Source organism: Mustela lutreola, chromosome 6, assembly GCF_030435805.1.
Source record: "Mustela lutreola isolate mMusLut2 chromosome 6, mMusLut2.pri, whole genome shotgun sequence".
Lineage (NCBI taxonomy): Eukaryota > Metazoa > Chordata > Mammalia > Carnivora > Mustelidae > Mustela > Mustela lutreola.
In genome coordinates this window covers 9931815-9949792 of record NC_081295.1, presented here as the reverse complement: position 1 = coordinate 9949792, position 17978 = coordinate 9931815, and the positions used below count along the sequence as shown (strand labels likewise).

Below are 17978 nucleotides of genomic sequence, written 5' to 3'. Positions count from 1 at the left end.
TTTCAATTAGGAGTTAAGCTACTGACCAAAGAAAACCAAACGAGTAGAAGTAGATGCTTTATACAGGTCTCAATTGCCTTTTGAAAGAAAACAATACAAAAAAAAAAAAAAAAAGGAAAGAAAGCAAGAAAACAATATAAACAGCAAAAATCGGAGAAAAGGGGAAAATAATAAAAATACAGTTAATACTTGCACATGCATTTACTACTTACAGGGCACTTTTGTATGTATTTTTTGACCTCGCAACCAACCTTCGAGGTATGTAGGTTTCAGTTTTTCATTCCAATGAGATTTTTATTTCCCAGAAATGCAGAGGATGCCAAGAAAAGTTTGTTCCCAACTCGGTTTCCATGTATTCAGAGAATAAATACACGGCCCGCAAGCTGTTGCACTGGCTAGCTTTCATTCAGAAATAGCCTTAGACATTCCTCAAAACCCCTTCCTTACAGAGGAGACAAAAAAATTTCTGAAATCCGCTTTGGATTCTTCTGGAACTCTTACTGACTAAGCAGCACGTTCTGTTGAGAGAAGTGTCTGTCACACTCTCGTCCTCCCCCGAGCAGCAGACGGGCTGCGGCGGCAGGTGCAGGTGCTCTGCACACCCGGGCTGGCCTGGCGCTGGAACCGCTTGCAGAGCTCGGAGCTTCTCTCTCCCCTGTGCTCCGGCAGGTGGTGGTCGCTGTGCGAGCCGGAGAACTGAGAACTCCTGTTTCTCATGGCCAGTAGGAAACTTCTCCTTTCGCCATCATGCTCACTGCTCTGTTGCATGGTGGTTTTTTTTTTTTAAAGTTTTTATTTATTTGACACAGAGAGAGGGAGAGGAGAGAGAGAGAGAGAGCGAGCGAGAGGCATAAGCAGGGGGAGTGGCTGAGGAGAGGGAGAAGTAGGCTTCCCGCTGAGCGGGGAGCCCAACGTGGGGCTCAATCCCAGGACTCCGGGATCATGACCCCAGCCGAAGCAGATGCTTAGCCAACTGAGCTACCCAGGTGCCCCTATTCTATTGCATGTTTTAAGAGTAATTAGCAAAGGAGTTTGGGAGACTTTGTCCCTCTTCATAACTCTTGCTGCTTTAAAACTGCCTGTGTACGCTTCGGCTTCTCGGCTAACAAGTGTCTATATTTTGGGGGTCAGTTTTGACCTGGGCTTGCGGCACATTTCGGCTCTATCCAGTACCTGTGCTTCTTAAAAGGGTGCTTAAAAGCACCATGTGCTTCTTAAAAGGGTGCGAGGAGCGGGGCCTGGCTGCTTAGCTGGTAGAGCATAGGACTCTTGATCTCAGGGTGGTGAGTTCAAGCCCCACCTTGGGCATGGATCCTACTTTAAAACAAACAAACAGCTCTTTCCCGTCGCGGCTTGTGTGGAGTTAGCTCGTGGGTGTGGGAGATCCAAAAACTGAGATCTTGTTTGCACCCCGACAGCTGCACCCCACAGCTCTGCAGCCGTCACCATGCCACAAAATGAATATATTGAGTTACACTGGAAGCGCTATGGCTATCGTTTGGATTACCATGAGAAAAAGAGAAAGAAAGAAGGTGGAGAGGCTCATGAATGTTCAAAGAAGGCAAAAAAGATGACTGGTCTGAAAGCTAAGCTCTACCATAAACAGCGCCATGCTGAGAAAATACAGATGAAAAAGACTATCAAGATGCATGAAAAGAGAAACACCAAACAAAAGAATGATGAAAAGACTCCACAAGGAGCAGTACCTGCATATCTACTGAACAGGGAGGGACAGTCTCGAGCTAAAGTACTTTCTAATATGATTAAACAAAAACGAAAAGAGAAAGCGGGAAAATGGGAAGTTCCTTTACCCAAAGTTCGAGCCCAGGGAGAAACAGAAGTATTAAAAGTTATTTGAACAGGAAAGAGAAAGAAGAAAGCATGGAAAAGAATGGTTACTAAAGTCTGCTTTGTTGGAGATGGCTTTACTCGAAAACCACCTAAATATGAAATATTCATTAGGCCCATGTAACACATCCTGAATTGAAAGCCACCTTTTGCCTGCCAATACTTGGTGTAAAAAAAATCCTTCATTCCCACTATATACAACTTTGGGTGTTATTACCAAAGGTACTGTAATTGAGGTGAATGTGAGTGAGTTGGGCCTTGTGACACAAGGAGGCAAAGTTATTTGGGGAAAATATGCCCAGGTTACCAACAATCCTGAAAATGATGGATGCATAAATGCAGTCCTGCTGGTTTGACAGCAGTTCGAGACAAGTAATTCCTTATAATTACTGAAGACTACACACCAATCAGGAAAACAACTGTTCCTGTGGTGGTTCTGGATACTACCAAACAGCCTTATGTATCTGCAGTCATCAAGAGAAGCATTTATTCTATTGTGAAAAACATTAAAATAGACATTTATTAAAATAAAAACAAACAAACAAACAAACAAACAAACAAATCCGGGCCTGAAGGAGGCAGGTTCAGCTATGTTGCCTGTGTGCATAAGCCGAGTGCCGGTGAGGGTCCTCAGCTGGATTTTATCGTGAAGAAACACCAGACAAACCCAAACTGAATGACACTGTACAAAAATAAATGGCCTATACTCTTCTGAAATGTCAATATCAATAAACAAAAGGCAGAAAGTAATGTGGCTATCCCACCCGGAAGAAGACTCTTAGAGACCTCATGCAAAGCGCCATGTATGAGCCTGGGCGGGGACAAATTAACTGTAAAGAACATTATCAGGACAACAGATGAAAGTGGAATGCGGACTGTATCTGTGTCTTTGCCCATAGCGATATGAGTCTGGAGAAGGATAGATACTGTAAACAGTGGTTACTTAAGGAAGAGTGGGGGTTGGCAATGAAAGAAAAAAAAAAACACCACAATTTGAAAAAAAAAGCATACAGGATGCAAATAGCATGCAGGATATGATTCCATTTTTGTTAAATGATACGGATGTACGTGTGTAAAATGACTTCTATAAGGATGGCTAACAAAATGTTAAAAGACTATCTTAAGGTGATGGGAATTTGAACAACTTTTACATTTTGTGTATTTGTGTCCAATATATTTTTTCTTTTTTGTAATAAAATAAAAATAATTTTTTTCTTTTTTGTAATAAAATTTTGTAATAAAATAAAATAAAATTTTTTCAATGCACATGCATTATTTTTATGAAAATACCAGAAAAAAAAATATATATATTTTAGTGTTAAAAGGCAAGAAAGGCTCACTTGCAGGCAATTACAAGAATATATTTTTTTTATTAACATATAATGTATTATTCATTTCAGGGGTACAGGTCTGTGATTCATCAGTCTTACACAATTCACAGCTCTCACCATAGCACATACCTCCCCAGTGTCCATCACCCTGCCACTTCCCTCCCCTCCAGCAGCCCTCAGTTTGTTTCCTGAGATGAAAAGTCTTTTATGGTTGTCTCCCTCTGTTTTTGCCTATTATAAGAAAATTTTGGATTATGTTTTTTCTGCATCATCCACTTTTTTCCTATAGTCCTAAGTTTATTACTTTAAACATCTTATGTGTTTTGACCCTTGATGTTCCCAGAGGTGCTGAGCACATGTAAAAATTGCGAGCCAACCCTCTGGGTTGGAAGGGATTAGGGTGTCTGATTTTCTGGAGAATTCTGTTTAATACAGGAGTTTCAGCAGTTACTTCCTGCCATCCTAGAGTTCTCGGAAGAAAGCCCTTTCAGGATGACTTCAAAGTTCTCCTTAGAGGACCTTGTCCCTTTGACCTCCATAGTAAGCACTTCATCCTGGACCGCCCTGGAAGCACTTCATCCTGACCTCAAAAGGTATATAAGATATATAATGTCCTGGATCTGAATGTTCTTTCCTTAAACCATACTTAAGACCATTCTTCCTTTCCGCTACCTGGAGGTAAATTCTGAGAATGACCGAGGTGGGTCTGCGGAATGCTTTGAGCTGCTCGGATGAAAGGACCAAAGCTCTAATCTTGTTAATAACAGAACCTTGTTGTCGGTGGGCCCACTGAGTCAGGTGGAAACAGGGAATCAACGATATCCCCAACAATCCAGGGAGGCCCAGCTTGGTGTTCTGAGTGCCCACGGCAGTGCTGACTAAATCAGCTTCAGAAGGGTTGATCAGGTGTTAAGAAGGTAGAGTAAGGCTCTCAGTTCTCAACTAGCAGCTGCTAGGTTGGTGGGCAAAGGTCAGCTTCCTCACAAACCCCTCGCGCCCCACACCCTGCAGTGGGGAGCTGTGAGGTGGATTCTGCACCACTCCCCAGTGCCCCCTGGAGGGTCTGAGCCTCAGTCCCCTGTGCTGGTAACCTGCTTCATAATGCATGCTCTAGAAGCTTCTTCCCCTCTATTTCACTTCACTGTCACCGGTGTTTTCTGGAATCCCTTCCTAAGTAAACTACTTGCTCTCGAATCTTGTCAGTTCTAGTCCAACTAGAATCGCCATGTGTTTCCCCCACCATTCCCACTGTCCTGAGTTCCTTGCCCCCTTGGTTCTGCATATCCAAATGGCCACAGCCCCCAGCCGCACTTTGAGCAAAGTCTACTCAGCAGGCAGCTAGTCAGACACAGTATACTCTTTTCATTGTGCAGTGGGCTGGAGTAGAAAGGGTTGGAACCCCACACACGTGCCTGGCTGGAGAATCCTGACTTGGTTACTTACTAGCTATGAGCCCCTGGGCACATCACCCCACTTCTCTGAGCTTGTTTACGCCCCTGTGAAATACTGATAAGAATCCTTGCCTCCTTGGATTGTCCTCTGGATCTAGTGAGCTAAATGTCTCAAGAACCAGGATTCTACCTAATAAAGAAGATACTTCCGAAAAGATAGTTATTTTTATCGCATCAGGAAGAAATTCATTATCGACTTTCTACGTGTCTCCATCTTGTTTCTCAAACAAAAAACCTGCTTCTAACCAACAGAGTATGTCAATTTGATATCGCCCTTGTGTGATTACTTATGTTGTATAAGATTCCATCTTGCTAACAAACTTACTCTGGGGACTCTCCATGCTGGCTTGATGAAGTCAGTGGCCATGTTAGGAAAGGGCACATGACAATGAACTCCAGGTGCCCTCCAGGAGCTGACAGCAGTCTCCAGTGGACAGCCAGAAAAAGCCAGGGTCTTCCATCCTACAGCTGCAAGGAAATGAAATCTGCCAGGCCCTGAGTGAGGAAGCTGACACTTTCCTAGCTGAGCCCCCAGATAAAACACAGCCTTGTCAACACCTTGATGGTAGGTTAAGACCCGAAGCAGAGGACCCTACGTCCCTGGACACCTGACCCATAAAAAGTGTGAGATATTAAACTGTTATTGAGTTTCTTAATTTGTGATAATTTGCAACAATACATTACTAATTCACATGTACCACCCAATGTAACAATTTTCCATAGGTTGCCAGTATTGTTTCATCAATATGGTCATGGTTTTGGAGATGGATGGGCTGGAGTATTTTAAAGCACTTGCAAATACTTTAGTGTCTCTAACAGAGAAGGACTTTTTAAAAGTACAACAGTGATACCAGAAAAACTAAGACTTCACTGAGAACCAAGATAGAAGTCTTTTTAAAGCCAGATAGTTGTTGGAGCTAGTATACTAATTGGACACAGGGAGAAAAAGTATGTTCTATACATTGAGTAAGAATAACATCCCCTTGATCCCATGAGCTAAAGAACAGGTAAGCATATGAGACTTTTCACTTGAAATGTCTAAGCTTTGCTAGTTGTTGTCTTTGTCATTTTAAAATACTGCAGTCACAAAGTACTTAATTGTTCCTATCATACGCTCATAGATCATACAAAACCTAAAATCACTGAATCCCGATTCTGATCGTAGGACCCATACCCCTAACCTGCTCTGGAATGGACCCTTGTGAATTCCACTTTTTCCATAACTCCTTATGACTTCATGTCCCACTATAATTGCCATCCTTACCACTTTTCCCTTACTGCAGGAAGTTCTTTCCAACTGATCCCACCCAGTTCTTTTCTACCTTTGACAAGGCTTACCGAGGCAGCGCTTTTTAAAAAAGGAAATTCTCAGGGCTCTGGGTTCAATCTCATCTCCACCACAGGGGCACTCTGAGATCTCTGGCAAGTAGAGCGTTCTCTAAACTGCACACAGTAGTGCCTCGCAGCGTTGCAGCAAAGATCAGATAAAGAATGTGTGTAACGTGTAAAGTACCCAGCCCCGGGAAGCCACAGCCGCCCCCAACCATTCCCTTTGTTAGTTCGCATCTCCAGTCTCCGAGCACCAGAACGCCCCGCACCGCGCCTCTCCCGCTTTCGTCGCGGGGGATGCAGGGATTTGTAGTTTTTTGGTCCCCAAATCGTATTTCCTCTCGGAGCCAGTGGGCGAGAGGAAGAACTACACATCCCAGTGGGCGGCGAAAGGAAAGTGGGGCTCGGAAAACCGAGCGTCCCCGCCCGGGCGCCTTTGCTTTCCGCTGCCCACTGGTTGTTCCCACCACGCGAGGGCTCCGGCCCCGCCGCAAACCCAGCGAGCGCGCGAGCGCACGGGCGGATCGGCCGGGACGGTGGGGCGGGGCGGGCAGGGGAGTCGCGGGCTCTAGAGGAGATCGGTCGGTCCCTCTGCTGCCCTGGGCGCTCGCAGGAGAAAAGGGAGCAATAAAGCGAGTAAATCGCGAGCGCCCGTGTCCGAGAAGTGAGAAAGGGCTGGGGAGGCAGCAACCTCCGCAGAGCCTGGCCGCCACGGGCTTGTCCTCCGGGATGGAGGCAGGGATCCGGGGCCGGAGGGGACCCAGACCGCTCCGCTCTCCCCGCGGGAAACCTGGGAAACGTTCGGGCCCCGAGACCCCGGCCCGCAGCCCTCCTCCCAGACTCAGACCTGCCCCGTACCCCCTCTCCCCATCCCGTCGCCGGGCACCCCTGCCCACTCCCGGGCAGCCCTAGAGCTCCCCGCAAGTCGACCACGCGCCCCGCTGGGGGTTGGAAGAGGACGAGCCGGGGCAGGCCCGGGGAGGGTCACCTCTCCGCGCGGGTTCCTCAGGTCCCCGGGAGCGGCAAGAAGGGCTTTACGTGTAGCAGCGTGAATGTGTGTGTGTGAGTGTGTGTGTGCGCGCGCGCCGAAGCGGCAGCGGCGGCCGGGAATAAACCGGAGAAGCCGGGAGGCGGCGGCCCGAGTCTGCGGGCGAGTGCGCGCCCCGGCCAGCGGGCACCGACCCGAGCCGTCCGCGAGCGATGCCGGCGGGGAGCCCAGCGCCTTCCCCCGGGTAGTGGAGGGGACGGCGCCCGGCCCGCCCGAGGGGCCTGGGGCGGGGACCCCGCGGGGCCGGTGCAGGGCTCCGCGGGCGAAGAGGAGGAGCCGGGCTGGCTCGGCGAGGGCCGCCGCCCACCCGGTTGGGAGGAGGCGGACCCGCTCCGAGCGCCGCGCGCGCGCCGGAGCTGAGCCTTGCAAACAAGTGTCTGTGGCGCTCGCCCCGCGGCCGCGAGACGCGCTCCGCCGCCCCCCCCCGCCCCCGCCCCCGCGGTCCTCCTCGCTCCCCGCCCGGCCCCTATGGGGCAGGAGGGAGCCAGGGATCCGCTGGCCGTGCAGCCCACCAGCCGCCGCCGCGACCCTCTGCCCGGGCGGCCGCGGCAGCCCCGCGCGGGGCCCGCGGTCTGGACTCGGCTGCCAGGCGCGCCGGCGCGGGGTCGCCAAGCGAGCAGCGCCCGGGCTGTCGCCGAGCCCGCTCCTGACAGAAGAACGTGCTCGGTTTCCCCACCCACCCCTGGGAGGGGTTGCCGGTGCCGCGAGCGGCCTCCCAGTTTCCATCGCTCTCTCCTGGGGAGGATCCGCCGCCGGGAGGAAGGATTGGAATAAACCTGGCCGCGGCGCCGAAGTGGCTCCCGAGGAAGCCGGCGCCGGGGCCGCCGCCTCGTGTCCCCTCGGGGCGCAGCGCTCGGGGGTCGACGGGCCGGAGCCGAGGCGCGGCCGGCGGGCCGGGGGCGGCGGGGCCGAGCGAGCGGCGGTGCGAGGGGGCGGGCGCGCGGCGAGCCGGGAACCGGCCGGGCGGCCCCTCGCGCCCCGCGGGGCCCCGGAGCCCCGGTACGCGGGCTGGAAGCGACTGAGGACCGCCGCCGCGGGCTGCAAGCGAGCACCGTCCCTCCCGGAGGGGGACCCGGCTATGACAGCTGGGCTCCCGCAAGGGTTAACCTGGGTGTCCTCGGCAAAGTTGTCGCCGAGCCGGGAGCCGGCGTAGGGGTCGCGGCGCCGCGGCTCGGGAGGCGGCCGGGCGGCCGGCGGCGGTCGTGGCTCGGCGGGGCCCGCGCGGCCGGGGGGCTTCTGGGGGCGTGCGCCCCCCGCCGGCTGCCCTCGTGGATGCCTCCCGGCGGCGGCGGGCCCATGAAAGACTGCGAGTACAGTCAGATCAGCACCCACAGCTCCTCCCCCATGGAGTCGCCCCACAAGAAGAAGAAAATCGCGGCCCGGAGGAAATGGGAGGTTTTCCCGGGAAGAAACAAGTTCTTCTGCAACGGCAGGATCATGATGGCCCGGCAGACGGGCGTCTTCTACCTGACGCTCGTCCTCATCCTGGTCACTAGCGGACTCTTCTTCGCCTTCGAGTAAGTGGCTGCGGAAGCTCCGCGACGCCCCGCTCCCCTCGCCTCCCCCGACCCCTGCCCCTCCTTCCGCTACTTTCGTTTTCTAGAAGCCTTATTTGCTGTACACTGTTATATAATGCAAACCCACTTCTCCCTCTCTTTCTTCGGGAGGTCCGTTTGCTCTTTGGTCCCCAGAGATCAGGCAGCCCTGGGTCGGGCTCCGGGAGGGGAGAGGGGAGAGGGCACGCCGGGAAGGTGTGCCGGCCTCGGTGCTCCCAGGGGTTGGGTGGCACCTCGCAGGTGACTGATTCTTGGTGCTGTCTCGGCTGAGTTTGGAGACGAGCAAGCCAGCCCAGATGTAGCCTTGTGTGCGAAGGGAGGATGAGGCTGACTGCTCAGGCAGTCAGGGGTAAATGCAATGACTCCTTCCTCACCAGCATAGGGCATTTTGTTAATCTCATTTACTAAGTCTTATAGGTACCTTAACTACAGAGTGAAGAATCTTGGTTATTTCAGGGTTCCAAGTGTAGGCCACCCGATGTAGCCTGGAAGGATATTTTCATTTTTTGTTCTCCTTAAATGGTCACTCTTGATCAACAATTTCTGATTTACCGTGAGCTTTCCAAACTCTTTGCTTTTAAAAAAAGTTTCAATAAAAAACGTTGAAAATACACATTTTCCCCTCCCCCCTCCCCCAGTGTTGGGGGAACAGGTGAGAGGAAACTTTCTCAGTCTGTTCAGGAAAAGTATGACACTGCGTGGTAACTTCTGTTTCCGGAACCAGTACTTTGGGACTTTGGGGCTTTTATTTGAAGAAAAGCACATGCAAGTCTTCGCCGTTTTCAGGAAAATCAAGTTGGCCAGTAGCAACTGTCCTCCTGCCAACTCATGAAAGATCTTCTTATTTATGAATAGGTTAGATAAAGTCCTTTAACCACATTCCAGAATCAATTTCAATTGCTTTTATTAGGTCCAACATTTGCAATGTAGCTTCTTATGTAATTGCTGGTATCCTATGTCTGATCAAAGTTGTGGCCACTCCCCCACTACACTCTCCCACCCCCAGAATACATTTATTGGGGTTTTTTTTGCGTGTTCCATATCCTGCTTATTATGGGGCATGGTACCCATTCAGTCTCCATCTTCTGTTGCATAGGGTTAATTAAACCTTTGTGTTTATTTACTTTTGTCTCTGGTAAGTCTTAATAGGCTCTTATTTTGCGCCCAGGGTTTGGTATTCCAAATGCTGTGTCAGTCAGAAATGAATGATCTCTTGACAGTGTAATACCTTTCTTGTAAAGCCCTCTGACTCTGAGGGGAAACATTTTGCGTCTGAACATTGTGCTATGATGAACAGGATTGAGTTAGAGCAGGTGAGGAGAGAGATCTCAGAGGTAAGCCATGCAGTGCCCCCAGGCCTCACACACAACCCCTTCCTTTCTGACTAGGTACATTTCCCAGGTCTCTTCCAGAAATTTAACTTTGGGGCACATTTGCAACTAGGGTGGAGCCTGTTGGGGGCCTTGGGGATGGGAGAGGGAGGGTGTGAAACAGCTTTGGCAATGGCAGGAGAAATGTTCTTTCCCTCCTGTGTTGCTCGCCTTGTCCCCTTCCAGAGGCAGCCACTCGTCCTTACAGACCAGGGTCTGAGTCATGATAGGTTCAGGCCCCGAGGTGAGGATGCCATGTGATTGAACACAGATGCCATGCTTCTAATGGTGGCTTCTATGACAGGTGGCCTTCTAGATAGATAGGCTTCACTATGTTCCTAATGTTAAAAAAGTTTTGAACTGATCTGTATTGGCATTTTTGCTCTCTTTTTAGCCATTTTAAGAGTGGGGGAAAACGGGTTAGTTTTGTGAGCTTCAGCCACAGGTGTGTTTCATCCGGGATGATGAATGTTTCATTTTTTGTGTACACCCAGACCCCCACTGGATGGTTGGAGATCCCCTCTAGTGGTACTTACTGCTATTTTCTTTATTCAAATACTCCTTCGTGCAAACCATCATAAATTCATTTGTGCCTCTTAAGCTCTGTGTATGTTTCTTCCAAGACTTCCCCAAAGTCCTCACTGGTGGGTTGTTAGGGATCCTTCTCTGCATCGGCATTGTGCTAACCAATGGCTGGAGGGATAAACACGTGTGCTGGGATTTTATTAGCTACCATTGGTAGCTTCAGTTTTAGATAAGCTCTTTGTGTGTGTGTGTGTGTGTGTGTGTGTGTGTGTTTGGTCTCCGTGAGTGTTGCTTCAATTAGGCAATTTGAAATTTCAAGAAAATAGGCCAGTCCTGGCCTGATGCCTCAGTTGGGAAAAACCACAGGGCTGTTCAAACTATAGAATATAATGGTTTGGCTAAGAATATTGTCACTGTGTTGCTTTTAAGTTCTTTATCATTGCTAATGACAAAGTGAAATTAAATGACTTCGGCCAAATTAATCTGATAGACTCAGAGAAGCAGTTAGTTCAATTAGAAGCATGCATAGGATATGAAATGCCAACAGCCTAAAAGATATCAAGAGAAAGTGCCAGTTTTGTCTGCTCACTGCCTGCTTTCCTTCTGCCTGTTCTTTACTTATTTATTGAGCACATACTATGTGTTTGCCTACTTGGATTAATTTCATGTCTAGATAATTTTAATATTAGTAGAGTTCGTGTTCAAATATTAGAGTCCATGTTTCCCCATGGGCGAGTACAACATTTGAAAGGAAGTCACAGGGCTTAGCTTCGGACCTCCTTTTCCTGCAACTCTTCACCTGCCCTTCCTCTCAGTCCCAACCTTGAACAGAGGACAAGGAAGTTCGTGCAAGAGAAAGGGACTTACTTATTAGAGCAGAGCAACAGGTGTTGATACTGCCTCTGACCCTGGGCAAACGGCAGGGCGGGAATGACTGTTCCCCCATGGCAGGTGAAGTGACAGAGGCAGAGAGAAGTGAAATAACCAAGGGTCACACACTAACTAGTGGCAGGGCTTCTGACTGCAAAGCCAGTGCCTTTTCTGCCCTCCCAGTGCTGCCCTCCCTCCAAGCATAGATTGGTGCTTAAAGGTATGGACTTTGGAAGGACAGATCCCAAGAGTCTAACCAGAAATATAACCCTGGGCACATAATGTGACTTTTCTAAGTGGCTTCACTCTTGCCCCTTCGGAATGGGAGTCCCGGCAAAAGGTCTGGGACCCCGCCTCCCCTTGTCCAGACCTGAGTGGGAGCACTGAGAAGGCCTCCAAGAAGCCGGGACTGGATTTCATTTCCATTTTCAGACCTACCATCTTAGCACCATGAAGACAGGAAAAAAAGCTACTGGAAGCTACACGATGCAACTCTGCTCGTTTGCAAGTAGGGTGGGGCTGTGTATTTTGGGGTACCTTGTGTTCAGCATATGTACTGATATGTACTGATAGAGAGTGCTAGCATTTTGTTAGCCGTATTCGGGATGGAAGGAAGCTGCTCACAGCGCTGTCCACACTTGTCACCGCTCTTCGCAGTTACTGAGGGCCTGGTTCATCTGAGCCTCACAGCGATGTCCTCGTTCTCACGTCCTCAGAAGCACAATTGGAGAAGATCGGTGAGCTTGATCAATTTCTGTGTCTCTTCTTCTCTGTCATACACATACTTACAGCCTGCTCTTGTTTCGGTGTGAAATTTTGAAAAGAAAAAGTCTTTGGTCTCATCTTGGTCATAGTCTCCGATCCAAGAAGGAAATGAACCAGGAGGCCAGGAGCTTCTGTGAGGTGTGGGGAAGCCCATCCTGATCATGGACTTGATGGTCTCCCAGTTCCATGCTGTGGTCACAGACAGTTCAGAGGTGTGACTGGGGCGGAAACCCTTGGGAATGTGGATGCTTTCTTAAATTTCTCATCACTAGAAGTACACTGATTTTTTAAAAAATGTTTCCTTCTCCTCCTCTCCCTCCCCTTTTCTCCGACCCTCCTTCCCTTTGTTTCTTCTTCCTCCTCCCCCTCCTTCTTTCCTTGGCCGATCCCCTCTGAAATACTTGATGACTAATTGGTCATGGGGTGATGTTTGCTTTGAAGATGGAACAAGGGCCTGTCCCCCATAAACAAAGGTGCTATTTCTAATAATAATTTCTCCCTTATAGATTGGAAATCCTTTATTATTTAGTAGAAGATGCTACCCTTATAACATAGAAGGACCCTCTCTTTTCTCAACTGTCCTATTCAGAACTGCATCAAGTTTTCCCCCATCAAGAAAACCTCGGGGAGGTGTCCTGTCTTCTAGCCAGATGCTGGTCAAGGGATGCATCATAGAACAGTGAGAGGGCATAATGGTACATGATAGTGGATGACCATCAGGATGTTACCCTCAACATTTCCTATTAACCATATAACCTTATTATTGACCTCTTGACTTGAGGGCACTAACCCATTCATTTGTGTGCGAGATCAACACATGTATATTTCATGAGCTTAGGGAATGCGTTAGTTTTGCTCACTGTTGTGCTCCAGTACCTAAAGCAGTATCTGTTACATCGCAGGCTGTCTGTGAATATTTGTAGTTTATAGAATAATGGCAATATGGAAACACTCTGAAAAGATAACTTCCTTGTGCTTTAGTTTTTCATCTTGGAAAGCGGTCAACATTAATAAAATTTATAATTAATAGAGCCTTCTAGAGCACATTTCCCTTAAAAGCTTTGATTATTAGATGTAATTCTTCTGATTTTAGAATCAGGTCTCATCCCCTTTCAAGTGTGTTAATTGAAGCAGAGGAAATAAAAGGTTTTCTTAGTTACTGAGAAACCAGTGATAGAGTTGAGATGTTCACTTGGCTAACTAAGACTTCTTTCAAATTTTTATTTATTTTTTAACTAAATGCTTTAAGCATATGAAGTACTCTGTGTACTTCTGAAGTACACAACTACCACCAGTACCTGGAGTACTGGTGGTACTGAAGTACTCTGAAGTACCCAACTACCACCAGTACCTGGAATAATTTCACATTTGATGGGTTCTTGACTTTGGATACTTGAATTTATTTAATAAAACTCTTAAGGATTCTGTTGACTCTCAGCTAATGGGAAGTGATACCAAGTTATACAGAAAGGATGCCTGTGGGTGCCTGAAATAGGTAATGATGGTCAATTATTTAATGGGTCATATCTACATAACCTGAAGATTTTTCCTTTGCAGAGCAATGTTGCACGTAATTTATTCATTGCAGAGTTGCTCTGTCTTAGCAAGAGAATTTAAATTAAGTGTTTTAATGAAGTGTGTTCATTTCTTCACAGCTGAGGTTGTTGGGAAAGGGAAAACACTGGTAGTCAACAGATACTTCTAATAAGTTATATCCAGGAATTTGGATCTGATAAAAAAAAAAAATGGGCTCAGATAAAGGCTGGGGACCATCTTAATGCTTTTGTTTAGTTCTTTAGTAAATATAAAAGTTGGTCCCAATTCATACTAATTTTTATAAACTGGATGATCTACCTCCTCAATTTCTGCCCTTTAAAAAATGTAAAAAAAAAAAAAAAAAAGAAACCCAAACGTAATATTAGACTCATGCAGAAGAGTCTGTGTACCAGACATGCAAGTTTGGAAATAAACTACTGTAAAGAGTGCCTGTGGAGCTACCACTCAACTCCGGAACTACCTGGATATGGGGGCTTTGAGTCTACTCACACCCTCTGGGTTTCAGCTCTGATCCATCTCCCTGCCCCTCCCTGAGATCTTCAACACTTGTGTTCAGCAATTATTAATGTTTGCCTCTTTTCCCTCTAGGTTTCTTCTTCTTCTTCTTTTTTTTAAAGATTTTATTTATTTTTTTGACAGAGATCACAAGTAGGCAGAGAGGCAGGCAGAGAGAGAGGAGGAAACAGGTTCCCCGCTGAGCAGAGACCCCGATGCGGGGCTCGATCCCAGAACCTTGAGATCATGACCTGAACCGAAGGCAGAGGCTTAACCCACTGAGCCACCCAGGTGCCCCTTCCCTCTAGGTTTCTTAATGTATGCATTCCCAAACAGTAGATTGTTTCTATATAAAAAATATAAAGAAAACATTCTTATATATATAAAGAAGTAAAGGAATCTTTTGTAGAAACCAAAAAAAACCCACAACAAACAACCCCAGCCTCCATCTCTGTTCCTTTCCCTCCCTCTGTCTGGACTGTCAAAGAGTAAACTGCAGACACCATGTCCTTTTATATCCAAAATTTTCAGCATTTAATTCTTAAGAAGAAGACATTCTCTTATGTAAGCACTGTATCATTAAACCTTGAACAATACAAGTGTGAGCTGTGTGGGTCCATTTAAGTATGGATTTTTTTCATAGTACAGTACTGTGAATGTATTTGCTCTTCCTTATGGTTTTCTTCCTTGTTTTTTGTTTTTTTTTTTTTTAAGATTTTATTTCTTTATTTGACAGAGATCACAAGTAGGCAGAGAAGCAGGCAGAGAGAGAGGGGGAAGCAGGATCCCCACTGAGCAGAGAACCCAATGTGGGGCTCAATCCCAGGACCCTGAGATCAGGACCTGAGCCGAAGGCAGAGGCTTAACCCACTGAGCCCCCAGGTGCCCCTCTTTCTTTCTTTCTTTCTTTTTTTCAAGATTTTATTTATTTGACAGAGAGAGACACAGCGAGAGAGGGAACACAGGGAACACAAACAGGGGAGTGGGAGAGGGAAAAGCAGTTTTCCTGCAGAGTGGGGAACCTGATGTCGGACTTGATCCCAGGACTCTGGGATCATGACCTGAGCCAAAGACAAATGCTTAATGACTGAGCCACCCCGGCACCCTCCTTATGGTTTCCTTAATAACATTTTCTTTTTTCTAGCTTACTTTATTGTGGGAATACAGTGTGTAATACATGTAACATACAAAATATGTATTTGGACTATTTATTTTATCTGTAAGGCTGCTGGTCAGTAGGCTATTAGTAGTTAAAGATTTTGAAGGTGTTGAAAGTTATACACCAATTTTCAACTGATGGAGTGGGGGTGGAGTGGGGCTGGCATCCAAACCCGTTTTGTTCAAGAGTCAGCTATGATAATATCAATTTCAGTAAATTTAATGTGGCTACAACAGTCCATATTTAAATTTTACTACATTTAAGTTTATGATCTTGGTATTTGTTTTGTGCTTATCTAATATATATTATTTCTCATTTCTCCTTCTACCTTCATTTAGATGAACTGCATATTTTTAATATACCATTTTATTTTTTAAAAAATATTTAAACTATTTCTTTGTATTTTTTAATAGTTATTTAAGAGATCAGAATATGCATCTTTACCCTGTGATAGTCTACCTCCAAATAGTGATACTATATTTCACAAATAATGTAGAAAAACTAAAACATTATAATTCTACTTACTTCTCCTACCCTTTATAACTCTGTTGTCATATATTATATACTGTGTGTGTGCTATCAACCCATTAATGTTACTGCTTTAAAACTATCAATAGTATGTAAGAGAAACATAAATACATATATCTATATGAAACAAAGATAATTTAAAGTAAAATATATGCCCATATGTAAAAGCTAAAATAATACATTTATACATGTATAAAATAGAGACTATTTTAAATGAGATTTTATATTTATATTTACATATTTACTATTTCTAGTACTATTTATTTCTTCCATCTCTATCATTTCGCTTTGGCAAAAGTACTTTTAGCATTTCTTGATGCAGGTCTGCTGGTGACAAGTTCTTTTAGATTTTGCTTTTTCTGAAAATGGTTGCCTTCATTTTTTAAAAGATAGAAGATATTTTCACTGGATAGGATAATGGCCCATTGTCTTCTGTTCTCTTGTTTCTGATGAGAAGTTAATTTTTTTTTTTTTTTTTTTTTTTTTTTTTTTTTTTTTTTTTTTTTTAGCATTTTCCCCTGTGGCATGATAGGTGAGTTTTTCCCCAGTTGATTTTTCTGTTTATCTTTTGTTTTTAACAGCTGAACTACAACATGCCCAGGTGTAGTTTTCTTTCTACTTACATGACTCAGGGTTTGCTAAGACTTCTGGGATCTGTGGGTTGATATCTTTCATCAGTTTTAGAGCTTCTTCATCCATTATTTCTTCAGTTATTTCTTTTCTCTGTCTCTTGTCCCATTTTTTTAATACTCTATGTGTGTATATGTGTGTATGTGTGTGCATATGCTTCAATTTCAATAATTCCTCTTGGTCTGACTTTATATTTAGTGATTCTTACTTCTGCTGTGTTAAAACATCTATGATGTCAGGCACCTGGGTGGCTCAGATGGTTAAGCCTCTGCCTTTGGCTCTAGGCATGATTGCAGGGTCCTGGGATTGAGTTCCACATTGGGCTCCCTCCTCATTGGGAAGCCTGCTTCTCCCTCCGCCTCTCTCTCTCTCTCTCTGTCTCTCATGAATAAATAAATAAAATCTTTTAAAAAAAATCTGTGAAATTTTTAAAAAATTTTGAGCATTTCTACATTTAAAAAACAGCTTTTTATATAATTAAAACAATAATTTCTATTCTTCTGAAATTCTCCATCCATTCATGTCCATATTTTCCTCTGGATCCCTTAACATATTTTCTTGTAGTTTTTTTATTTTATTATTTTTTAAAGATTTTATTTATTTATTTGACAGAGACAGTGAGAGAGGGAACACAAGCAGGGGGAGTGGGAGAGGGAGAAGCAGTCTTCCTGCTGAGCAGGTAGCCTGATGCAGGGCTTGATCCCAGGACCCTGGGACCATGACCTGAGCTGAAGGCAGGCACTTAACGACCGAGCCATCCTGGTGCCCCGTAGTTATTTTAAACTCCCAGCCTAATGATTCCAACAGCTGTATCATTTCTGGGTCTACTTCTTTTGGCTATTTCTTCTCTTGCCTGTGGGTTGTATTTTCTCTCTTCTTTGTGTGTCTCATAATTTTTGATCGCATGTCAGATATTGTGTGTAAAAGAATTGTAGAGGATGCAGCAATTTAAAAGTGTGTGCCTTTTATCAGGTCACTGGTGTGTGTGCTGAGTCAGTTTAATCTGTTATTGAAATGGGTATGGTCTTTTCTGAAGCTTTAGTTAGACCTGTTTCATCATTGAGTTCAAATGTTTCAAGGGCAGAGACTTTTCCTTTAGCAGGAATTGGGATTTGAATTCTTAAGATTTCTTTATGCTTCATAGCCCAGCACCAGCTTACCCAACTGTGGAAGTTTTCTGAGCCAGTCCATTAGCATTTTGGGTTACTGGGGAGTTTTCTTTGCTTTTAGCCCTGTCCCAGCCTTCTTGATCTCAGCCCATCTCTCTTGGTCTAGATGTCTGGCCTCAGCTTTTGGAGAGCTGCTGAAGTGCCTAGGATGAAGACCCGAAGCACATTAGGGAGATTTTTTTCAGTTTGAATGCTCTGACCCTTCCCTTAGCCTTGGGAAGGTCTCAGAGTCCCCAGGGCAGTTGCTTATGAACTCTCCTGCTCTACCCCCAGCCTTTGGTGTATTCTTGCTGTCTTTTTGGTAAGGATCTATGGGAAAGAGTTGGCTGGTGGTGCAGATTGGCTGG

The 17978-nt window shown here is 46.1% G+C and overlaps 2 protein-coding genes and 1 pseudogene across 3 annotated transcripts in view; 2 read left to right on the top strand and 1 right to left on the bottom strand.

Annotated features, from left to right (window-relative positions):
• The first annotated feature begins 1320 nt into the window (after window positions 1–1320).
• Window positions 1321–2392, top strand: LOC131833081 (ribosome biogenesis protein NSA2 homolog; annotated as a pseudogene).
• Window positions 2393–3358: 966 nt separating this feature from the next.
• On the bottom strand, window positions 3359–6940 carry LOC131833324 (uncharacterized; the record flags this gene model as incomplete). The annotated part of the gene is made up of 1 exon (XM_059176435.1): window positions 3359–6940. A coding segment is annotated over one exon (942 nt), but the record flags the coding sequence as incomplete, so codon positions are not given.
• A 1337-nt stretch (window positions 6941–8277) lies between these two features.
• ZDHHC14 (zinc finger DHHC-type palmitoyltransferase 14) overlaps window positions 8278–17978 on the top strand; it is a 266292-nt gene continuing 256591 nt past the window's right edge. For both annotated transcript variants that reach the window (XM_059176670.1, XM_059176669.1), the window contains exon 1: window positions 8278–8524. In XM_059176670.1, coding sequence (XP_059032653.1) covers window positions 8280–8524 — 245 coding nt within the window. In that variant the 5' untranslated portion in view covers window positions 8278–8279. The remainder of the gene's footprint in view (window positions 8525–17978) is intronic.